This window comes from Schistocerca americana, chromosome 4, assembly GCF_021461395.2.
Source record: "Schistocerca americana isolate TAMUIC-IGC-003095 chromosome 4, iqSchAmer2.1, whole genome shotgun sequence".
NCBI lineage: Eukaryota > Metazoa > Arthropoda > Insecta > Orthoptera > Acrididae > Schistocerca > Schistocerca americana.
The window spans coordinates 793,845,091-793,871,111 of record NC_060122.1 but is presented as its reverse complement, the minus strand read 5'-3'; the positions used below and the strand labels follow the sequence as shown (position 1 = coordinate 793,871,111).

The window sequence follows — 26,021 nt, the reverse complement described above, 5'->3', positions numbered from 1 at the left end:
TAGAATCGGTAATATCCCTTGGCCTCCGAACTTTATTATAGAGCCAGCCGCTGTGGTCGAGCGGTTCTAGGCGCTTCAGTCCGGAATCACGCTGCTGCTACGTTCGCAGGTTCGAATCCTGCCTCGGGCATGGATGTGTGTGATGTCCTTAGGTTAGTTAGGTTTAAGTAGTTCTAATTCTAGGCGACTGATGACGTCAGATGTTAAGTCCCATAGTGCTTCGAGCCATTTGAAACATTTATTGTAGAGAAATGTTTGAGAGTTAACCTTCTTTTAGGTTTTTATTTTGTTTAGAAGATTAGTTTTGTCTCGGATTACGCTGATAGGCAATTTCAAGTTCCGTCTGCTGCAAAAATTTAAGTTTTGTGTGCGTTTAGAATTTCCAGGTGTGTGTACTGTAGCTACCGAATCTGGAGAGGGTATTGACGTTGCTCATTTATCGGCAGGCTCTATGTGCTGGGAGAATTTGCTGAAGTGTTAACTGATAAGTTGGTGGCGACCACGAAGGCAGAGTACCACATCCGTCTTTCAGATGAGATGACGACACGGCAGTCGCGTTAGAGATTAAATTCTCCCAACCCGAAGATTTTATGTGAGTTTGTGGTGAATATTTTGCGTGACAGAGTAATTACTTGACTTAAATCAGGCGTATTATCAGATTCCTCTTGTGGAAGAATCGAAGGCCATGACGGCGTTTTTGATTGACTGGAATTTGCATGAGTGGGTTATCAACTGGAGCAGTAGTTTTGTCTAGGCTTCTGGATTCCGTTTTGAACGGTGTCAAGTTTAAGTTCGTTTATAATTATTTTGGTGACGAGGTCGCTATAGTAGCTCGCTCTCTGAACATGATGAACACCTGAGGCAAGTTCTGATGAGCTTGCAGCAGGCAAGACTCACCGCCAAGCCCTCTAAGATCAGAATCTGGCTGTCCAGGAAATTTATTTCTTAGGCCATCTAGTCTCTGCTCTTGGTGTTAATGTTGATCACTGATGTACCCGGTCTATAACAGTTTCCTATCACACGACATCAAGATGAGCATAGCCCCTTTCGTCGGGATGATCAATTTTTATAGGAAATTTGTGCCCAAGTTTGCACATCTTGCTGCTGCCTTAAAAACAGTTGAGCAGGAAGGATGAGCCATTTAGATGGACGGACAACCAGCAAGCAGGTTTCGATGTCCTGAAGTCAGCGTCGAGTAGCGCCCCTGTCTGGCGGTTCCGGACTTTGAACAACCATCTGTCGTGCAAATGGGCCCTCTGAACTCCGCCCTCAAGGCTGTGCTGTTGCAGGAGCAGAACGGTGATCGTCGCCCGGTGACGTAAGCGTAAAAGTCCTCGTCTGCCGCAGAGGCTACATATTCGATTTACGAATTGCAGGTCCTTGCTGGGCTTGTCGTGAACGAGAAATTTAAATTTTGTTTAGAACACCGTGAGTTTACGCTCAAAACAGACAAACAAGCTATTAGCTGAGTTTAAATAAATCCTCATAAGACTGGCCGGGTCGCCTGCCGGACGGTGAGAATTTCGGCATTCCGCTTTTGTGCGAGGCATATTAGGCGTCACGAAAATGCAGTCGCCGACACTCTTAGTCGAATGTTTGAAGAAGAAAGCGAAGAACCCGTAGATTCCGCGGATTTGGAGTGTGTGCAGTATTCACAGAATTAGCAGGAATACTCTCTCAGCTTGGTGATTTGAGCGAGCAGCAAGAGCAAGTCTCTGACTTAGGTCCCGTTAAACAGAGACTGATAGTAGGGGTTAGAATTCCGGGATACAAGTTACAGAAGTGATTACTGTGTTACTGTAGGCAGTGGGATAGATGCTTAAGGATTTGTCTCTTTTGTGAGTTTTTTCCGGCTGTTTTTAAGTACTGCTATGGGTGCATGGTAGGGGTCCATTTGACAGTTTATAAAACCATCCATAAGATTAAAGAGACTCTGTGAGGATGTCCGTAGGTCGGTGGGCAAGTGCCAGATACAACCATGAGTACGTGGTAGGGGCCCATTTGATAGTTTATAAAACCACCCATAAGAGACTCTGTAAGGATGTCCTAGGCCGGAGGGCAAGTGCTGGGCTTGCAATATCGCCAAACCCAGTCCTAACAACCAGGGGGCTATTTTCCAATCGACCCTTGCCAAACATCCTAAAGACATACTATTTACTCATAACGTTGGACCATTGCCTCGCACCAAGTGCGCCACAAGTATATTTCTATAGCTGTGGGCACTTTCTTGCGTTTCATTTGGGTAACGCCCAGCAGCGATGTAACTGGAGGTATCAGCATTTGGCATTTGACAAGAATTTTTTTCTGTCTGGGCCTCCCAGGTTACGCTCTGGGGTCTGTGTCGACGAAGTTCCGCAAATCTTATTTTCAGTACGGCATAACTCGTGTCACCGTCATACCGTATTATCCTCAGGTGTCTTCCACTAAGATGGGTTAACAGTAATCTAAAGGCCATGTTGAGTATCTTTAATCATTTATCTTTATAAACCAGATGAGGCCACTCCATGGCCTCGGTTGAACTTGGTGTATCACACAGCTAATAACGACGCTCATAAAATAGCTCCAGCTGCCCTAATGTTTTCTTATTCCAGTCTCCGATCAATCAACAACCTGTTGTCATACAAAGATAGTCCCGAGGTTATTCAGGACAACTGGAGATGGACCACCTTAAATACAAAGCACTTAGTTGCGGAGAAACAGCACAGTACAAGAGATGTCTGCGTCCCGGGAATTTTAAGGCTGGCGACTTCGTGTTCATTAAGGATTTCGGGGGTCTCTCTAGTCTGATAAAAAGGTGTCTCAGAACTTTTCGCTCCGTTTTGTAGGGCCACGTCGAGTGCTCGAAGTGCTGTCACCTGTCACTCTCCTAGTCAAGAATGCTTTTACTGGGTGGAACCACCGATTACACCTCTGCCAGGTTCGTACTAGCCGCCGTAATTAGAAGTAGTCTCTGTTGTAATTGTCAAACACTCATCGGGATGGGGGAGGGGCTTCAGGTAACGAGGGGGGGGGGGGGGGGGAAGGAGACGAAGAGGATGGGGCTTGCCACCATAATCGATAGGCCACGGCACGCTCTTTGCTTCCGCAGGCGCTACTCCAGGATACGTTCGCCGCCAGTTGCTCTCTTAGAGAGTGAACACACCGAGCAGTGAGGGAACCCGTTTGCTCAGAGGGAAGAGTCTACCAGCACTCCTGCGGTACTGAGCCTGGGGTTCACTTTCGACCTGACTATCGTTGAGCACTCTGTCTGGGTGCAACGATAGGGCTAAGCCGAACTGAGCAGCTCGTGGCCGACTAGGCAGAATCAGCCATCTATCTTGGGCAGCCGATCCAGGAAGTTTTTCGTCTGGGCAATGGACACACGGCGTGAGCCCGCTCTGTGGCGTGGCCAGCACTCTGGTACCCGCAAGATATCCGTTGAGTTGCTATCCGCCTGCAGAGGTGTTGACAAGAGACCTTGCTGGAGCAGCCCACTGAGGAGAGAACCATTTGCTGAGGGACGGCGTCCTCTACAGCTATATGAGTCTACTATCGCCGGGAGACCCCTATCAATGGACTCTGCCGTGTCAGAATGTTTTGAATTACCTAACCTGTGATTGTGCTGTGGCAGCACGTGGGCCGCATTGAAACCATTATACGGCAGCACGTAGTTGGGAGGGAATGTGCTTGATTAACGCCTGTTGATGGTTGAAATGGCTCTAAGCACTATGGGACTTAACATCTGAGGTCGTCAGTCCCCTAGACTTAGAACTACTTAAACCTAACTAACCTAAGGACATCACACAAATCCACGCCCAAGGCAGGATTCGAACCTGCGACCGTAGCAGCAGCGCGGTTCCGAACTGAAGCGTCTAGAACGGCTCGGTCACAGCGGCCGGCGCCTGTTGATGTTCTATTTCTTATATCATTGACCCATTGTCCTGGCGAGCGGCGCTTGGCCTAGTGTGTAAATTGGAAAGGTTCGGGAGGAATAGCTTCCTGTCTGTGGTACAGCTCAGTCTCTTGCTCTGGTTGTTGATCATAGCATATTATTATTGATTCTGTGTTTATTAGTGAGCCTCTGGAATTATTTATATTCTGTCATTATTTATAAATTTCCGCCTGGATCTAGATTACCTTGTTCAGTGTTAATAATTCGTTCTGGTTGTTGTGATCAGTTTGATAGCGAGCAAATTCCCTATACTAAAAGTTTGTCCGGTATTTGCAGTTGTTACAAACTTTGTGTTCGGTTATTGACCATTCACCGAGTTTGGAGGGGTTTGTTGTCTAAAGCTAATTGTGTTCTGTTATTTTAAAGGACGAGTTTGAAAATCTTATTACTTTAAAAGAAATTTACGTTTTCCTCAAATTGTTTGTTATCTAGGCAAATCGACCTGTGGTTCTTACATTGTTGGATTTATTTTTAAGACACCTTGTATGTGTCTTTTAGGAGTGTCCGGTGTCTGTGTAATCCGACGAGTCTGTGCCGTGCTCCATTCGGACTAGTGGGCGACATCGGCGTTTGAGTCCTGTGTCCCGAGGTGCCATTATGGGTGTGCTTAATACACTCCTGGAAATGGAAAAAAGAACACATTGACACCGGTGTGTCAGACCCACCATACTTGCTCCGGACACTGCGAGAGGGCTGTACAAGCAATGATCACACGCACGGCACAGCGGACACACCAGGAACCGCGGTGTTGGCCGTCGAATGGCGCTAGCTGCGCAGCATTTGTGCACCGCCGCCGTCAGTGTCAGCCAGTTTGCCGTGGCATACGGAGCTCCATCGCAGTCTTTAACACTGGTAGCATGCCGCGACAGCGTGGACGTGAACCGTATGTGCAGTTGACGGACTTTGAGCGAGGGCGTATAGTGGGCATGCGGGAGGCCGGGTGGACGTACCGCCGAATTGCTCAACACGTGGGGCGTGAGGTCTCCACAGTACATCGATGTCGTCGCCAGTGGTCGGTGGAAGGTGCACGTGCCCGTCGACCTGGGACCGGACCGCAGCGACGCACGGATGCACGCCAAGACCGTAGGATCCTACGCAGTGCCGTAGGGGACCGCACCGCCACTTCCCAGCAAATTAGGGACACTGTTGCTCCTGGGGTATCGGCGAGGATCATTCGCAACCGTCTCCATGAAGCTGGGCTACGGTCCCGCACACCGTTAGGCCGTCTTCCGCTCACGCCCCAACATCGTGCAGCCCGCCTCCAGTGGTGTCGCGACAGGCGTGAATGGAGGGACGAATGGAGACTTCAGCGATGAGAGTCGCTTCTGTCTTGGTGCCAATGATGGTCGTATGCGTGTTTGGCGCCGTGCAGGTGAGCGCCACAATCAGGACTGCATACGACTGAGGCGCACAGGGCCAACACCCGGCATCATGGTGTGGGGAGCGATCTCCTACACTGGCCGTACACCACTGGTGATCGTCGAGGGGACACTGAATAGTGCACGGTCCATCCAAACCGTCACCGAACCCATCGTTCTACCATTCCTAGACCGGCAAGGGAACTTGCTGTTCCAACAGGACAATGCACGTCCGCATGTATCCCGTGCCACCCAACGTGCTCTAGAAGGTGTAAGTCAACTACCCTGGCCAGCAAGATCTCCGGATCTGTCCCCCATTGAGCATGTTTGGGACTGGATGAAGCGTCGTCTCACGCGGTCTGCACGTCCAGCACGAGCGCTGGTCCTACTGAGGCGCCAGGTGGAAATGGCATGGCAAGCCGTTCCACAGGACTACATCCAGCATCTCTACGATCGTCTCCATGGGAGAATAGCAGCCTGCATTGCTGCGAAAGGTGGATATACACTGTACTAGTGCCGACAATGTGCATGCTCTGTTGCCTGTGTCTATGTGCCTGTGGTTCTGTCAGTGTGATCATGTGATGTATCTGACCCCAGGAATGTGTCAATAAAGTTTCCCCTTCCTGGGACAATGAATTCACGGTGTTCTTATTTCAATTTCCAGGAGTGTATTTTATAACTCGAGCATCTGCACCTTGCTATTGTGTTGATAAATTGTCACACTGTTCGAATTTTACGCTGCAGTAGGGGATACCATAAAGTATGTTGCTTTTACGAGTCACGTTCAATTTCCGTACCCCAGTCCTTCCACTCTCCAGGCAAACACTGATGGCAGGCTACGTATCACACGATTTTCATAATCACTGTCTGTGGAGTGGACTCCCTCCAATTCACAATGAAAACTTATGAAGTGCTGCTAGTCCGATAGATCTGGTTGAGTTTATATAATGGGGCACAACATTCAATTGAAAAGTGTACATAAAAATGTTTTAATACAAACTACAGAGAGCAGTTCAAAAGAAACGAAGTGTTATATTGAATTCCAGCGTGATTTTCATGAGTATCTCTCGTAGCAGCATTGTTATGAAAATATGAGAGCTACTGAGAGTGATATTCGAAGAACGATGCTAACCAGGAGCCTCCGCTACGCGACGTACGCTGCTTCGGAGTTCACCGCAGGTGACACCTGCCACTTGTCATCGTGTAATACGTCGTTACCGGCTGAACCATAGGGTCGTCTTCCTAGCTGACAGGGACGCAGAAGGAGGATGCTACAGCAACTGGGCTTTGTCCAGCCTGGAGGCAGTAATCTGACTGGAGCGCTTTGTGGTCAGGATCAACTAAGGGCTAGTGACTTCTGTCAGGACAGCAGGTATTACCTGGCAGCTGTTGGAAATAAACTTTGGAAACATCCATGCATGCTGCAATTTGACGACCATCGGCTTAGACGGATATACAGGGTGGACCATTGATCGTGACCGGGCAAAATATCTCACGAAATAAGCGTCAAACGAAAAAACTACAAAGAACGAAACTTGTCTTGCTTGAAGGGGGAAACCAGATAGCGCTATGGTTGGCCCGCTAGATGGCGCTGCCATAGGTCAAACGGATATCAACTGCGTCTTTTTAAATAGGAACCCCCATTACTTATTACATATTCGTGTAGTACGTAAAGAAATATGAATGTTTTAGTTGGACCACTTTTTCCGCTTTGTGATAGATCGCACTGTAATAGTCACAAACATATGGCTCACAATTTTAGACGAACAGTTGGTAACAGGTAGGGTTTTTAAATTAAAATACAGAACGTAGGTACGTTTGAACGTTTTATTTCGGTTGTTCCAATGTGATACATCTACCTTTGTGAACTCATCATTTCTGAGAACGCATGGTGTTACAGCGTAATTACCTGTAAATAGCACATTAATGCAATAAATGCTCAAAATGATGTCCGTCAACCTCACTGCATTTGGCAATACGTGTAACGACATTCCTCTCAACAGCGAGTAGTTCGCCTTCCGTAATGTTCGCACATGCATTTACAATGCACTGATGCATGTTGTCAGGCGTTGTCGGTGGATCACGATGGTAAATATTCTTCAACTTTCCCCACAGAAAGACGTCCGGGGAAGTCAGATCCGGTGAACGTGCGGTCCATGGTATGGTGCTTACACCAATCCACCTGTCATGAAATATGCTATTCAATACCTCTTCAACCGCACGCCAGCTATGTGCCGGACATCCATCATGTTGGAAGTACATCGCCATTCTGTCATGCAGTGAAACATCTTGTAGTAACATCGGTAGAACATTACGTAGGAAATCAGCATACATTGCACCATTTAGACTGGCATCGATAAAATGGGGGCCAATTATCCTTCCTCCCACAATGCCGCACCGTACATTAATCCGCCCAGGTCGCTCATGTTCCACTTGTCGCAGCCATCGTGGATTTTCCGTTGCCCAACAGTGCATATTATGACAGTTTACGTTACCGCTGTTGGTTAATGACGCTTCCTCGCTAAATAGAACGCGTGCAAAAAATCTTTCATCGTCCCGTAATTTCTTTTGCGCCCAGTGGCAGAACTGTACACGACGTTCAAAGTCGTCACCATGCAATTCCTGGTGCATAGAAATGTGGTACCGGTGCAATCGATGTTGATGTAGCATTCTCAACACCGAAGTTTTTGAGATTCCCGATTCTGGCGCAATTTGTCTGCTACTGATGTGCAGATTAGCCGCGACAGCAGCTAAAACACCTAGTTGGGCATAATCATTTGTTGCAGGTCGTGGTTGACGTTTCAGATGTGGCTGAAACTTCCTGTTTCCTTAAATAACGTAACTATCCGGCGAACGGTCCGGACACTTGGATGATGTCGCCCAGGATACCGAGCAGCATACATACCACACGCGCGTTGGGCATTTTGATCACAATAGCCATACATCAACACAATGTCGACCTTTTCCGCAATTGGTAAACGATCCATTTTAACACGGGTAATGTATCACGAAGCAAATTCCGTCCGCACTGGCGGAATGTTACGTGATACCACGTACTTATACGTTTGTGACTACTACAGCGCCATCTATCACAAAGCGAAAAAAGTGGTCCAACTAAAACATTCATATTTCTTTACGTATTACACGAATATGTAATAAAAATGGGGGTTCCTATTTTAAAAAAACGCAGTTGACATCCGTTTGACTTATGGCAGCGCTATCTAGCGGGCCAACCATAGCGCCATTTGGTTTCCCCCTTCAAGCTAGACGAGTTTCGTTCTTTGCAGTTTTTTGTTTGCTGCTTATTTCGTGAGATATTTGGCCCGGTCACTATCAATGGACCACCCTGTATAAGGGGCGATCACTGGGTTTCAGTTGGAAGGTTGTACTGTGCAGAATCGGTGTGCCAGTCAGGAAAAATTTCCGTGAGCACTAAACCAATCATTACACCGACGCACCAGGTTGAAAATAGCCGTTTGGTGAAACACTGTGTCCTGCTGTGTGAAGAAGTTCGTGACTGCCTGCTGACGTCCTCGTCCGACAGGAATCGTCTACCCTTGAAGGTCTTTTTTAAGGGACCGACGGCGTGATAATCACGTTGGGAGAGATTAGCAATTTCGGGCGAGCGCTCGAGAGTCTCCAACTTAAAGTCGCGTAGCTTCTGCGTTACGACGTCTGCGAGATGCGACGTGCGGACGTGTATTAGCATGCAACAGCAGCACCCATTGTCGCAGTGCGGAACTTGGCACAGCATTCTAAAACGGTGATTTCCAGCAGACACGCTGCCCGTAACACATCTTTCATTCTTCAATCTACTGGTGTTTACCCGTTGGCATCCAAGAAAAAAATAACAGCATGTTACCACAATGAGATTTTCACTCTGCAGCGGAGTGTGCACTGATATGAAACCTCTTGGGAGATTAAAACTGTATGCCGGACCGAGACTTGAATTCGGGACCTTTGCCTTTCGCGGGCCTTCTCAGCTACCCAAGCACGACTTACGACCCTCCTTTCAAGCTTCAATTCTGCCAGTACATCGTCTCCTACCCTCCAAGCTTCACGGAAGCTCTTCTGCGAATCTTGCACAACTAGCCCTCGTGGAAGAAAGAATATTGCGGAGACATGGCTTAGCCACAGCATGGGGGGTGTTTCCAGAATGAGATTTTCACTCTGCAGCGGAGTGTGCGCTGATTTGAAACTTCCTGGCAGATGAAAACTGTGTAACGGACCGAGACTCTAACTCGGGTCCTTTGCCTTTCGCGGAAGTTTTAATCTGCCAGGAAGTTTCACAACAGCACGTTGGTAATGTTTAGACGCATTTGGTACGAACGTCACTATACTTCATGGTTCCACATTTGGCATACACATGTCGGAAAGTACCATACTAACCCCTTTCCTAACTGTCAGTGCTTATAAACCCGTATCAGAGTCCCGCTAGGTTTCATATGCGCTGCAGCAACGCCCTCAAGCGGAAACTTCTTGATATCCCCCTACAAAGGAGCTCAGAGCAAGATGTGATCACAAAAATAAACGAATGAAACAATAACAGAAAAATAGATACGAGGGAGAGGTCATTTAATTCAGATGGGGGCAGTTGTTAAAAATTGATGGCAAGATCCAAATGAGTCATACCTACATGGCAAAAAAAAGGTCCATTTTAGAGAGGAAAAATGCGATAAATAATGTCTGGTTATTACTATAAGAGAAAAAGAATTATTGTAATAAATATTTATGTTGTTAGATTCTTAAAAGGTGAGTGAAACCGATGGCTAAGGTAATTATATGGAGATGGCATATAAGGCGTAAACAATAGCTTATGGTGACAAATGGTCAGAAACACTGCATAGAACTGTATGTTTTTAAGGAAGGAGCGGCACAGAAGATTTTGTTTTAAAAAAATGGTTCAAATGGCTCTGAGCAGTATGGGACTTAACATCTGAGGTCATCAGTCCCCTAGAACTTAGAACTACTTAAACCTAACTAACTTAAGGACATCACACACATCCATGCCCGAGGCAGGATTCGAACCTGCGACCGTAGCAGTCGCGCGACTACGGACTGAAGCGCCTAGAACCGCTCGGCCAACCGGGCCGGCGATTTTGTTTCAAGGCTTATACGAGCAAGATACCTGCGGTTTTGATTCCCTGTGAGCAGCCTCCTTCTTATTGATCCTTCACTTTGTCTGTTTGCAAAAACCATTAGGAAGTTAAAAAATCTTCATGTAGCAGAAAATGCCATAAACACAGTATCTGGTCTGAGGAGAACTGAGGTATTACACAAATAGAAGAAGAAAAATTCCAAGCGAAATAAGGTAGACGCGTAATGCTTTCTCCAGGTGTATACATTCAGTTAGATCGTATTTTTTCGATATTGTATACTGTGGTTCATGGCATGGGTTCCTGTAGTCATGTCCCAGTTCATGAACCACGGGCAACGTATGAGTGGCCAAGTAAGTGGTCCCGACAGTCGGGATACCAGTTACTTTGGAATAAGGCTGGGCATCTCGGACATATTCTGAGTCGTGGTCACCTTTGTGCTCATACGGCAAAGACTACCAAATCCACCGGTTAGTCCCTCAGCCGTTAGGGGTAAAACCCAATGGGACTCGGGGCAAGTAAGGCTAGCAACCTGCTTCCCTGGTACTTTAAATATGACGCTGGCAACAATCAGAGCAAAATGCCTCGGACCTTTGGAGGTGACGGAGTCCCACCTCTAACTGACAAACCAGGGACTCCTAAGATACGACATGGCAAACAAATGGTAATGAGATGGGGAGCTATTAATATCAATGGGGGCTACTCTTGGAAGAAGGTAGAGCTGGCAGAGGCTGCAAGTAAGATGGGGCTGGACGTTTTAGTTGTTAGTGACATTCGGGTAAGGGGTGAGAAAGAAGAAGAAGTGGGAGAATACAAGGTCTACTTGTCATAAGTCAAAGCAGGAATAGCACAATGGGGTGTAGGGCTTTACATCAGGAAAGAAATGGAACCCAGCGTAGTCGCAATAAGGTACGTAAACGAACGACTGATGTGGATAGATTTGACAGTGTCTAGCAAGAAAATTAGGATTGTGTCAGTATAATCGCATTGTGAAGGGACTGATCAAGATAAGATGGATAGTTTTTATGAGGCACTCAGTGATGTAGTTGTTAGAGTAAAGGACAAGGACAGTGTTCTGCTCATGGGTGATTTTAACGCCAGGATTGGAAATCGAACAGAAGGGTATGAAAAGGTTATGGGTAACTTTGGAGAGGATATGGAGGCCAACAGGAACGGGCAGCAACTCTTGGATTTCTGTGCCAGTATGGGCTTAGTAATCACAAACTCCTTTTTTAAACATAAGAATATTCACCGGTATACTTGGGAAAGCAGGGGAACCAAATCTGTCATTGACTATATAGTAACAGATCAGGAATTCAGGAAGGCTGTGAGGGACGCACGTGTATTCAGGGGATTCTTTGATGACACTGATCATTATTTAATCTGCAGTGAAATTGGGATTGCGAGGCCGAAAGTGCAGGAGGTCAGGTCCATATGTAGGAGGATAAGAGTGGAGAAACTTCAGGATAAGGAAATCAGGCACAAGTACATAACAGCGATCTCAGAAAGGTACCAGTTAGTTGAATGTAGTCAATTACAGTCATTGGAAAAGGAATGGACAAGGTACAGGGACACAGTACTAGAAGTGGCTGAAGAATGTCTTGGAACAGTAGTGTGTAAAAGTAGGAGGAAGCAAACAGCTTGGTGGAATGACACAGTCAAGGCAGCCTGTAAAAGAAAAAAGAAGGCGTATAAAAAATGGCTACATACTAGAACTCAGGTAGACAGAGAAAGTTATGTTGAAGAAAGAAACAAAGCCAAACAGATAATTGCAGCATCCAAGAAGAAATCTTGGGAAGACTTTGGAAACAGGTTGGAGACTATGGGTTAAGCTGCTGGAAAACCATTCTAGAGTGTATTTAGCAGTCTTCGAAAGGGAGGTAAGAAGGAAATGACAAGTATTTTGGACAGGTCAGGAAAACTGCTGGTGAATCCTGTGGATGCCTTGGGCAGATGGAGGGAATATTTTGAAGAGTTGCTCAATGTAGGTGAAAATACGATCAGTAATGTTTCAGATTTCGAGGTAGAATGGGATAGGAATGATGATGGAAATAGGATCACGTTTGAGGAAGTGGAGAAAATGGTCAATAGATTGCAGTGCAATAAAGCAGCTGGGGTGGATGAAATTAAGTCGGAACTCATCAAGTACATTGGAATGTCAGGTCTTAAATGGCTACACAGGATAATTGAAATGGCCTGGGAGTCGGGACAGGTTCCATCAGACTGGACAAAAGCAGTAATCACACCAATCTTTAAACATGGAAACAGAAAAGATTGTAACAACTACAGAGGTATCTCTTTAATCAGCGTTGTGGGTAAAATCTTCTCAGGTATTGTTGAAAGGAAAGTGCGAGTATTAGTTGAGGAGCAATCCGATGAAAATCAGTGTGGGTTTAGGCCTCTTAGAGGTTGTCAGGACCAGATCTTTAGCTTACGACAAATAATGGAGAAGTGTTATGAGTGGAACAGGGAATTGTATCTATGCTTTATAGATCTAGAAAAGGCTTATGACCGGGTTCCTGGGAGGAAGTTATTGTCTGTTCTACGAGATTGTGTAATAGGAGGCAAACTTTTGCAAGCAATTAAAGGTCTTTACATGGATAGTCAGGCAGCAGTTAGAGTTGACGGTAAACTGAGTTCATGGTTCAGAGTAGTTTTAGGGGTAAGACAAGGCTGCAACCTGCCTCCACTGTTGTTCATATTATTTATAGATCATATGTTGAAAACAATAGACTGGCTGGGTGAGATTAAGATATGTGAACACAAAATAAGCAGTCTTGCATATGCGGATGACTTAGTTGTGATGGCAGATTCGATTGAAAGTTTGCAGAGTAATATTTCAGAGCTAGATCAGAAATTTAAGGACTATGGTCTGAAGATTAGCATCTCCAAAACGAAAGTAATGTCAGTGGGAAAGAAATATAAACGGACTGAGTGCCAAATAGGAGGAACAAAGTTAGAACAGGTGGACGGTTTCAAGTACTTAAGATGCATATTCTCACAGGATGGCAACATAGTGGAAGAACTGGAAGCGAGGTGTAGCAAGGCTAATGCAGTGAGCGCTCAGCTACGATCTACTCTCTTCTGCAAGAAGGAAGTCAGTACCAAGACTAAGTTATCTGTGCACCGTTCAATCTTTAGGCCAACTTTGTTGTATGGGAGCGAAAGCTGGGTGGATTCAGGTTACCTTATCAACAAGGTTGAAGTTACGAATATGAAAGCAGCTAGGATGATTGCAGGTACTAGTAGATGGGAACAATGGCAGGAGGGTGTCCACAATGAGGAAATCAAAGAAAAACTGGGAATGAACTCTATAGATGTAGCAGTCAGGGCGAATAGGCTTACATGGTGGGGTCATGTTACACGCATGGGAGAAGCAAGGTTACCCAAGAGACTCATGGGTTCAGCAGTAGAGGGTAGGAGGAGTCGGGGCAGACCAAGGAGAAGGTACCTGGATTCGGTTAAGAATGATTTTTAAGTAATAGGCTTAACATCAGAAGAGGCACCAATGTTAGCACTGAACAGGGGATCATGGAGGAATTTTATAAGGGGGGCTATGCTCCAGACTGAACGCTGAAAGGCATAATCAGTCTTAAATGATGATGATGTATACTGGATACTTAATTTTAGTTACGTAGTTGATTTTAACTAATGGTAAATAGGCTTTCACTTGAATAATCTTGATTCAATCTGCAATTTCGGCAGCACTGACTGTGTAAAGTGGAAATTGCGATACAAGCCGTCGACTGCCACTAGCGACGCGCAATATAACTGGTCCCTTTGCTGGGAGCAAAGAAATTGGTGGAAGTCGGATAACTCTAGCAAGTACAAAATGTTTTCGGCCACTGCCAATCGCAGCTACTAAACTGTACAACACGCTGTAGCATTGCAGTAGGCAGCGTAAATACAATGTTGATTCCAGAATGCTGCCTGCCCTTCGAGGAAGAGGAGGAATTTTTTCCCCTACATCTGTCCTCCCTCCGCAGCAGCCATTATGCTAGATGACGATCGCTTTCTTGCATTTCCAGCGTCCCCTGCAAAGGAGGTGCGTCAGATGACGTAAACAATATGGCGACGTGGCGGCTATGCCGTCATATTATTGGACAAGTTTGGATATGCAATTAAAGCTACCAGCAGTTTTTATTGTGAAAATTTACTGCATCGGACAAGAGCGTACGAGGGATCTGGGTTAGTGCAACTTCTCCCGCACCCCCCCTTCCCCCCCCCCCCCCCCCCTTCCCCCCGGGGCAATTGGTTTAGTTTCACAGTGAATGTCGAAACTCGACACAGATCTGGGATTTCACGAAAGAAAGTATTTGGGTACTCTTGCTATAAGTCGGTATACTTTACATGGTACGTCTTTCCTCTGATACTGAACTGACACGTCTCTCTGTGGTACGGGGCCAGATTCGAGTTCGTTCCGAGAAGATTTTTATTTTTATTTATTTTTTTTTCCAGCAGGAACAGCCCCTATTCCACCCTTGTCTTCTCCGCCTCCCTCCCCTTGTGGATATGACTATGGTATCGGGAAAAGAAATATTTCGAGGTACAACTACGATGCTTGATATTAAGAGAAACATTTATCGGAAAGAGTATGAATAGAGTTCTGGTAACACAAAAGAAGCTCTCTAGCTATAATTGATACCGCGACACACACTGCTGACAAAAAAATTACCGTAGATAAATCGGGGCTAGTATCATAAAATACACTTTAGCTACATAGCTGAAGTAGAATCAGCGATACACAGTTACGAACACATGTAACGGAAGTATATCGAAACAGTTATCGGAAGATGATGTTGAACTCTTTACTGGGAAGAAAAGAATCGAGTATAGCAAGAAAAACTCTAACGCCTTATTGAACGCCGCAGCGCGAACTAAAAAACATACAAAGCTATACAGAGGAAACGAAGATTGCGGTACACACAGTCTGGAATAGATGCTTGGGATAAATTCTTGTGCCCGATTCCACTTGCCGGCTTTGAGCAATGACTTTATACCAGAGGCAAGATCGCAAGGGCGCTTCATATAGGCAATCTTTGAAAGCCGCGGATGATAATCGTAAACAAACGAATGCAGCATGCGATTAAATTACAATCACAATTTGCGTTATTATTTATTTAGCCACGCACTATATCGAAACGAACTGAAGATAACGGAAATAAATAAGAACAAGATAAAAGAGAAACTGAAATGAAAAACAACAACGGGAAAATGAAATAAATAATAACGTATATAAAACAGTACTACGAAATGTGGGCAGACGGACACCGACACAGGAATCCTAAAAAAAGCCGGTACACAAATAACAAAAATTCACAAAAAGTAACAAATACTGGAATCGATAACTAGAACTGACCTATTTATGTTAATTCTAGTTACCGATTCGAATATTAGTTACATTTCACTGTAGTTCATAGAGCTATTATTAGTGCAGAAATTCTATTACATTTCAGTGTACACATCTGTTGGAAAGACGATCTAAATAATGAATCATGGAATGGTTGGAATCGGTAACTATGATGGACCTAGGAGGTCAGTTCTAGTTACCGATTCCAGCCATTCGATGGTTTACAATTTTGGACATGTTTGCTGTGTGTGAACTCTGTTTTCGTAGAATTTCTAAAGTTTTTATTGATCACTGGACTACTACGAAAAAGTAACAAACAGTTAGGAACCGATTCCAAGTTTTTTTCTGTGTCATAGCAGTGGAGAGAGTAATACCAAACACAGAAATCCTGTAACACTGTAGTGTTGCGAAAATGGTCTAAATAATGAACCGTGGATTGTTTGGAATCGGTAACTGGAATTAATCTATTTAAGTCAGTTCTAGCTACCGATTCCAATATTTGTTACTTTTTACAGTGGTTCAGAGAGCAATTGCAAATGTTGAAATCCTGTTATATTTTAGTGCACAAATCTGCTGGAAAACGATCTAAATAATGAACCCTGAAATGGTTTGAATGGGTAACTAGAACTGACCTGTATAACTTAATTCTAGTTACCGATTCCAATATTTGTTACTTTGTAAATTTTCGTTACTTGCGTACTGGCTGTTCTTTTAAGAATTCTGTGACGGTTTCTCCACATTTCATGCTGCTGTTCTTGTTATGTTTCACATATATAATCACTTCCCTCATTTTCTGTTGTTTAGATTTCAGTTTCTTCCTCCAAAACCCTCATTTTCCCTCGGTAGCTCCTTTACATTCAATCACTATTATTATAGATTAACACTATTTTATAATGTTACGACTTCAGCAAGCCCTCTCCTGTAATAGATTTAAAGGTTTTCTGTGGTTTTCTTACTCGCAAAAATTGCGATAGTAACTTATTTCAGACATGTATACTTCTCTTTTTCTGTTTTTACTTATTTTCTTTACCTTCAATTCTTTTTGAATTAATTTGTGGCTAAATAATTAATCATGTGACCTGTGATTGTAATTTCATCGTACGCTACATTCGATTGTTTGCGAATATGATCAGTTGCTTTCAAAGCATGGAGGTAAAAAAGGGAGGTTTCATTACGTGCCGGCCAGCGTGGCCGAGCGGTTCTAGGCGCTACAGTCTGGAACCGCGCGACCGCTACGGTCGCAGGTTCGCATCTTGCCTCGGGCATGGGTGTGTGATGTCCTTAGGTTAGTTAGGTTTAAGTAGTTTTAAGTTCTAGGGGACTGATGACCTCAGAAGTTAAGTCGCATAGTGCTCAGAGCCGTTTGAACCTTTTTTTTTGTATCATTACGTCACAAACTTGAAGCCGTTGTCCGCCATCTTCAACTACCGCAAATCATTAGGTTGACTACATTCATATCTCGTTGATTCACCGCGGTGAGACTTCCCCGTGATGTCACTCTGACGTGTCCGTGCTCAGTTTCGACAGTATTGGGTGCTTTGGTTGTGTGGAGGCGCAATCGTTTCATCAAAAATGTCAGCTTGTGTTGCTTATGGGTCTACTAATCGATCCGATCCTTATCTAAAGTTTAAAGGAATCACCTTTCATTCGTAGGTGGAGCCGTCAGAGCAATATTTTCTTTCGTATACCGTAGATGAATTGTGGTTGTATTGTTTACTTTGTACTGTAGAGATTTTATTCTGTGATTTTACTTTACACTTGCCCTGCTTCACTCAGTGTCCGTTCTTTTTCTTCTTTACTGGGTTGTTCACTGCCTTCCAAACCGCAAACGCTCCGACATCCGAGCCACACTGTACCAGCTGTCTCGTCCCCGCACCACACGGCTAAGTAACCGCTCCGATTGTTGTGGCAGCATCTCACGGCCTAAATTCCTGTAACCGATAATTATTCATTGGTTACATTTCCTCCGTCTTTCAAAAAGATTCTAGCTGGAATAGCTGGCTACCGCCGTTATGTGTGTGTACTCTGCTTCCTTTCTGAAGATTTTGGCTGAAAACTTAAGTGAGCACTCCTTTCGTGGTGCCCGCTTGCTGCTCGGAGTGTGAGTAGCAATCTATCCGTTTCACATATAGTTATTCTCCAGTGAAGTTTGTTGTAAATAATCCACTGCACTTCAACAGGAAGAATGATGTGCATCACTACAATACCAGAAGAAAAAAAAATGCCTGACACACAGCAAATTAAAATTTGAAAACAAACTGAAAACTTTTCTCTTTGATAACTCCTCCTATTCCGCGGAAGATTATCTACTACTGTAATGTGTAAATGATGATGTGTAGGAATTAATAACATTTGTCTATCTGTAATTAAGAAACGTAAAAGCTAATAAATTATCAGCATGGAGGCATATTTACAAAAGAAATTGATGTTATTATATAATGTCTCGTTCCATATCATTACGATTTATCGTGCAAATGACACATGGAACACGAAACTAATCAAATAACTGAAGCTTCCTGGCAGATTAAAACTGTGTGCCCGCCCGAGACTCGAACTCGGGACCTTTGCCTTCCGCGGGCAACTGCTCTACCAACTGAGCTACCGAAGCACGACTCACGCCTGCTCCTCACAGCTTTACTTCTGCAAGTTTCTCGTCTCCTACCTTCCAAACTTTACAGAAGCTCAGATGGTAGAGCACTTGCCCGCGAAAGGCAAAGGTCCCGAGTTCGAGTCTCGGTCGGGCACACAGTTTTAATCTGCCAGGTAGTTTCATATCAGCGCACACTCCGCTGCAGAGTCAAAATCTCATTCTGGTAATCAAATAACTAATTGTTTATCACGAAGCAAGATTCACAGTTAAATACTTTGGAAACCGCAAAGTGAAATTCAAAAGTAAAATCAAGCACATTCCAATTGTGCTATGTTACGTTGTTCCCGAAAAACTGACAGAGTTACTCACCAGAAATATTCCGAGAAAAGAAGCAAATAGGCAGCTGTTGGAAAGAAATCTCACGACATATATCAAGATATAAGTAACTGGGATGTTTGGGATGGGTCATTCATACTGACCCAACAGGTTTCTTTTTTGCTGTCATGTGCTTTATTAAAATAAAGGATATAGCTCTATGTCTAGCGTTCAGAGGATGTACCACCACTTTATTACATACTGTTATATACAGTCATATCGCCAACTAATTTACATTTCATATCAACACCTTTACCACGGACAAAGACACAAATATTATCATCATGAGAGAGTTTACAAGACCTACAAGATCTGACACAGGTTAGGCTGTCATTACTAAAAAGTTACTCCCGTACATATTAAAGCAAAATATCCATTTTAAATGGTCTTAAGTACATTTTAGCATTACACAATGCTCTTTTTTATCCTGTAAATTGCTATTATTGGTCACACACTGAATTACACATCGTAGGAAAGATTTCAAAGTGAGAAGATGTGTATACCACTGTGAAACTAATGAACTAATAAAACAAGAACTCTATTCTGCAGGTAGATACACCTCTACGTTGTTCTGATTCTTTGACATTTCGATAATCGTTCGCTTTATTGACATGCGCAAGTTACGATAGCATGCCTTGCTTGTTTCCTCATTGCACACGTTTATGGGCTTGCAAAGAACACGTAGAAAAGTTTTTTGCAAACGTGAACGCTGAAAGTGTTGTGCATACGAGTTGAAAGCTGAAAATGTAAGACCAAGAAACCGCACCGATACCAGTAAGCAAACAGGCACTGGTTTCCGAGTTCCAGTTTCATTTACTGTCGACACCAGTACAGAAAAAGTGACATTAAATGGATTGCCAAAGCATGCTTTTCGCATCAGTTTCTTTTGTTTCAGATTATCCGAAATGTAGCAGAAACAAATAAGTTACGTTAACGTTGCCAAATGTGTCGTCTTACTAGAGGAAATACGCATTCAAAAACAGAGAAACGTTCGAAATTGCCTTCCTGACACTATGTTATTTATGTAAGCTCTATAATTTTTAAACAGTTATTGCGCGCACACGACAGAAATAATGAACAAGAAGCAATCGTGCCGGCCGCGGTGGTCTCGTGGTTCTAGGCGCGCAGTCCGGAACCGTGCGACTGATACGGTCGCAGGTTCGAATCCTGCCTCGGGCATGTATGTGTGTGATGTCCTTAGGTTAGTTAGGTTTAAGTAGTTCTAAGTTCTAGGGGACTAATGACCACAGCAGTTGAGTCCCATAGTGCTCAGAGCCATTTGAACCATTTGAAGCAATCGTAAACAGCAGTGTGCTAAAGTTTTGGGCTACTTAAAATGGCGAACGGCCCCGCCCACTCTGGTTTCAAAATAACGTGCAACGTAAGCCTGTAGTGCATAAACCATAGATAGCATAGACGTCACATGATGTCATTTTACTGAAACCGACATCTAAGTCAGTGACTCGACGCACGAAGCCGAGTATGTCATTACGCACTTACAGGCTAGTGCACAATTTATGACATCTTTGTTGCAGATCAAATGTTGGGCTTTTTACTATATGCAGAAGTAAAGACCTTGATATATGCTCAGTTAAGTCTTATTTTGTATCCTATAGATCAGGTAAAGTGACGAAAATGTCAGTTGAGTAAGTGAATTACTTTAAAATACTTGCAGAGGTATTACCTTAAGTTGAAAGTTAGGATGGATGATGGTCCTTTGGTGTAAAACTTGGTGAATGACTAAGCTTTTGAGACAATATATCGCTAATATCCAGCTCAATACACCAGTATAATCAACCTTTTTAAATATATTACGCTACCTATCTTGATATCAAATCGAAATTTTGGAACACGTGAGACAATACTGACCCTACGACTTATCTTAGAAAACAGATTAAGGAGAGGCAAACGTACGTTTCTAGCATTTGTAGACTTAGAGAAAGCTTTTGACAATGTTGACTGGAATACTCTCTTTCAAATTCTGAAGGTGGCAGGGGTAAAACACAGAGAGCGAAACGCTATTTACAATTTGTACAGAAACCAGATGGCAGTTATCAGAGTCGAGGGGCATGAAAGGGAAGCTGTGGTTGGGAAGGGAGTGAGACAGGGTTGTAGCCTCTCCCCGATGTTATTCAATCTGTATATTGAGCAAGCAGTAAAGGAAACAAAAGGAAAATTCGGATTAGGAATTAAAATCCACGGAGCAGAAAAAAAAAAAACTTTGAGGATCGCCGATGACATTGTAATTCTGTCAGAGACAGCGAAGGACCTGGAAGACCAGCTGAACGGAATGGACAGTGTCTTGAAAGGAGTATATAAGACGAACATCAACAAAAACAAAACGAGGATAATGGAATGCAGTCAGATTAAATCGGGCAATGCTGAGGGAATTAGATTAGGAAATGAGACCCTTAAAGTAGTAAAGGAGTTTTGCTATTTGGGGACCAAAATAACTGATAGTGGTCGAAGTAGAGAGGATATAAAATGTAGACTGGCAATGGCAAGGAAATCGTTTCTGAAGAAGAGAAACTTGTTTACATCGAGTATAGATTTAAGTGTCAGGAAGTCTTTTCTGAAAGTATTTGTATGGGCTGTAGCCATGTATGGAAGTGAAACGTGGACGATAAATAGATTAGACAAGAAGAGAATAGAAGCTTTCGAAATGTGGTGCTACAGAAGAATGCTGAAGATTAGATGGGTAGATCACATAACTAATGAGGAGGTATTGAATAGAATTGGGGAGATGAGAAATTTGTGGCACAACTTGTTTAGAAGAAGGTATTGGTTGTTAGGACATATTCTGGGGCATCAAGGGATCACCAATTTAGTACTGGAGGGCAGCGCGGAGGGTAAAAATCGTAGAGGGAGACCAAGAGATGAATACACTAAGCAGATTCAGAAGGATGTCAGTTGCAGTAGGTACTGGGAGATGAAGAAGCGTGTACAGGATAGAGTAGCATGGAGAGCTGAATCAAACCAGTCTCTGGACTGAAGACCACAACAACAACACATTTTATATCGTTACAGTATCAGTACTGGATTAAACAAAAGCAGGAAAACATATGTGCTTATTTTGTATAAATATCTGACATTATGCTCATGAAGGAATTTCCATTCTTACAAAAGCTTACTAAAGCGTCTCACACATATTCTTGTGGAATCGCTAGAAAACTAATGCTGCGCCTCGGAAATTTCATTTTGTGTTCAGTTCTTGTGGAAGCGGTGAACTACGAGAATTCACATCGTAAAAAAAATAAAAAGAAAAAAGTAGTCACTAAAGAACAGTCATTCTGTCGCTTGTCAAAAGAACTGTTAATACACTCCTGGAAATTGAAATAAGAACACCGTGAATTCATTGTCCCAGGAAGGGGAAACTTTATTGACACATTCCTGGGGTCAGATACATCACATGATCACACTGACAGAACCACAGGCACATAGACACAGGCAACACAGCATGCACAATGTCGGCACTAGTACAGTGTATATCCACCTTTCGCAGCAATGCAGGCTGCTATTCTCCCATGGAGACGATCGTAGAGATGCTGGATGTAGTCCTGTGGAACGGCTTGCCATGCCATTTCCACCTGGCGCCTCAGTTGGACCAGCGTTCGTGCTGGACGTGCAGACCGCGTGAGACGACGCTTCATCCAGTCCCAAACATGCTCAATGGGGGACAGATCCGGAGATCTTGCTGGCCAGGGTAGTTGACTTACACCTTCTAGAGCACGTTGGGTGGCACGGGATACATGCGGACGTGCATTGTCCTGTTGGAACAGCAAGTTCCCTTGCCGGTCTAGGAATGGTAGAACGATGGGTTCGATGACGGTTTGGATGTACCGTGCACTATTCAGCGTCCCCTCGACGATCACCAGTGGTGTACGGCCAGTGTAGGAGATCGCTCCCCACACCATGATGCCGGGTGTTGGCCCTGTGTGCCTCGGTCGTATGCAGTCCTGATTGTGGCGCTCACCTGCACGGCGCCAAACACGCATACGACCATCATTGGCACCAAGACAGAAGCGACTCTCATCGCTGAAGTCTCCATTCGTCCCTCCATTCACGCCTGTCGCGACACCACTGGAGGCGGGCTGCACGATGTTGGGGCGTGAGCGGAAGACGGCCTAACGGTGTGCGGGACCGTAGCCCAGCTTCATGGAGACGGTTGCGAATGATCCTCGCCGATACCCCAGGAGCAACAGTGTCCCTAATTTGCTGGGAAGTGGCGGTGCGGTCCCCTACGGCACTGCGTAGGATCCTACGGTCTTGGCGTGCATCCGTGCGTCGCTGCGGTCCGGTCCCAGGTCGACGGGCACGTGCACCTTCCGCCGACCACTGGCGACAACATCGATGTACTGTGGAGACCTCACGCCCCACGTGTTGAGCAATTCGGCGGTACGTCCACCCGGCCTCCCGCATGCCCACTATACGCCCTCGCTCAAAGTCCGTCAACTGCACATACGGTTCACGTCCACGCTGTCGCGGCATGCTACCAGTGTTAAAGACTGCGATGGAGCTCCGTATGCCACGGCAAACTGGCTGACACTGACGGCGGCGGTGCACAAATGCTGCGCAGCTAGCGCCATTCGACGGCCAACACCGCGGTTCCTGGTGTGTCCGCTGTGCCGTGCGTGTGATCATTGCTTGTACAGCCCTCTCGCAGTGTCCGGAGCAAGTATGGTGGGTCTGACACACCGGTGTCAATGTGTTCTTTTTTCATTTCCAGGAGTGTATGTTTGAACTTGACCACATGTAAAAAACGATAACCACTGTTTTGTTATCAGGAATTTCGGAGAAATTAGGATAACTGGACTACTACCTTGTGTTAGAGTAGTAGTACAGTCGTCAAAATCAATGCTTTGTTTCAGCTGCAAATGGAAGACCTGTAACTGTCAGCTCCACTTCACACAGCGCTAAATGACAGGAACTCAGCTTTCTGCCCTGAGTTATGTGACTTACATGTTGGTTTCAAGCGTTACCTTGGCAGAGATTAGGACATGCGCAGTCTTTGTTATATATGCTCTATGTTGTAGCGGCACTTCCCTTCCTTTTTTACCTCCACGGTAAGTCTATAATGCCACCTGCCTTCTTTTTTTTGCCTCCATGTTTCAAAAATTGCATCTATACAGAGTCTTTGCCTGATAAACAAAGTAAGAGCCTACGGAATATCAGACCAGCTGTGTGGCTGGATTGAAGAGTTTTTGGCAAACAGAACACAGCATGTTGTTCTCAACGGAGAAACGTCTACAGACGTTAAGTTAACCTCTGGCGTGCCACAGGGGTGTGTTATGGGACCATTGCTTTTCACAATATATGTAAATGACCTAGTAGATAGTGTCGGAAGTTCCATGCGGCTTTTCGCGGATGATGCTGTAGTATACAGAGAAGTTGCAGCATTAGAAAATTGCAGCGAAATGCAGGAAGATCTGCAGCGGATAGGCACTTGGTGCAGGGAGTGGCAACTGACCCTTAACATAGACAAATGTAATGTATCGCGAATACGTAGAAAGAAGGATCCTTTACTGTATGATTATATGATAGCGGAACAAACAGTGGTAGCTGTTACTTCTGTAAAATATCTGAGAGTATGCGTACGGAACGATTTGAAGTGGAATGATCATATAAAATTAATTGTTGGTAAGGCGGGTGCCACGTTGAGATTCATTGGGAGAGTCCTTAGAAAATGTAGTCCATCAACAAAGGAGGTGGCTTACAAAACACTCGTTCGACCTATGCTTGAGTATTGCTCATCAGTGTGGGATCCGTACCAGGTCGAGTTGATAGAGAGAAGATCCAAAGAAGAGCAGCGCGTTTCGTCACAGGGTTATTTGGTAAGCGTGATAGCGTTACGAAGATGTTTAGCAAACTCAAATGGCAGACTCTGCAAGAGAGGCGCTCTGCATCACGGTGTAGCTTGCTGTCCAGGTTTCGAGAGGGTGCGTTTCTGGATGAGGTGTCGAATACATTGCTTCCCCCTACTTATACCTCACGAGGAGATCACGAATGTAAAATTAGAGAGATTCGAGCACGCACGGAGGCTTTCCGGCAGTCGTTCTTCCCGCGAAGCGTACGCGACTGGAACAGGAAAGGGAGATAATGACAGTGGTACGTAAAGTGCCCTCCGCCACACACCGTTGGGTGGCTTGCGGAGTATAAATGTAGATGTAGATATGACGTTATAGCTGAAAAGCCAACGTGCGGAGTCGGACACTACAATTGACCCGATGCTTGTATCACGAGTGAATTGAAACTGTCATGACACGAAGAACTTCAACTATTTATCGGCTAGAATACGAGTCTAGTATCGTAAAACGTTCTCTGTGCTGTAGCCAACGTAACAGAACTAATTATAAAATATATTTATCGTGAAGAATCGACTAAATACTAGAATTCCCGCCGAAACAGAAGAGGCAGTATTTTGTTTCTCACACGTCAGAGATTAAAGTAATATCTACCCAAATAAACGACAATATGACGACAAATAGCTCACTGTGTAAAAAATTGAAATTCAAAATCAATTCAAAATGGACATCAAAACATGACTCTATAGCGGTCATTACCATTACGTCACTGGTGAAAGTTGACGGCTGGTGTCATAAATTCCTCTTCTCCCGCATAAGCTGGCATTGACTGCCTCCCAATCAAAGAGTATGTATGCGTGTGACGATAAACAGACAAGTGAAGGGAGTGAAAACAATATACGGATTCTTTGGTAACTTCATTCGTACTTTCGGAAGCAAAGATTTCTTCATCTTCCAAGTATCTGTGTAAAGGTCCGCTCCTTTCAAAGGAGACGTTTTGGGAAATGTAAGGGGACTGTTCTCGCCTGCGGGGCCGGTCGTACGTCGACTGCTGGGATCGGAATTTGTCGTTACCGAGAGAGGCTCGGCGCCATGGGGATCAAGTACCTGGAGACGCTGATGCTGCACCGGCCGACGCGGGCCACGGAGCTGCTGGAGCTGGTGCCCAAGCCGAAGGGCGCCGTGCCACGCGACGGGCTGCCCATCTGGGACCGCCTGCCCGTCGGCTCCAAGCTGCCCATGATGCCCGGCGTCGGCGCCAACGTCGTCTTCTGCCGCGCCAACCTCGGCGAGAAGGTGCGTCCCAGTTTATGCCCGTTCTGTTTGAAACGTCCCCTTAGAAAATTTAATGAATTACTGTGCTGATAAACCTCTTACATTATTCGATTTTCAAACAGCTGACCAGAGCTGAACGTACTCAGACATTTCTCTCTTTACTTATTCTGATCAACTCTAAACTGACACACAATATTTTTAGCGCAACGCAATCTGACTTTCAATAATCCCTACAAAAGAATGGC

The 26,021-nt window shown here is 44.7% G+C and overlaps 1 protein-coding gene and 1 non-coding gene across 2 annotated transcripts in view; both read right to left on the bottom strand.

Annotated features, from left to right (window-relative positions):
- The window catches only part of LOC124613807 (lysine-rich arabinogalactan protein 19-like), a 407,024-nt gene extending 381,429 nt beyond the window's left edge, over positions 1 to 25,595 (bottom strand). Inside the window, exon 1 of the mRNA XM_047142529.1 lies at positions 25,576 to 25,595. Within this exon, the coding sequence (XP_046998485.1) occupies positions 25,576 to 25,595 (20 nt within the window). The remainder of the gene's footprint in view (positions 1 to 25,575) is intronic.
- Positions 18,270 to 18,344, bottom strand: Trnap-cgg. Its single transcript has one exon. It is a non-coding gene; the product is annotated as a tRNA-Pro (tRNA).
- Positions 25,596 to 26,021: the final 426 nt, after the last annotated feature.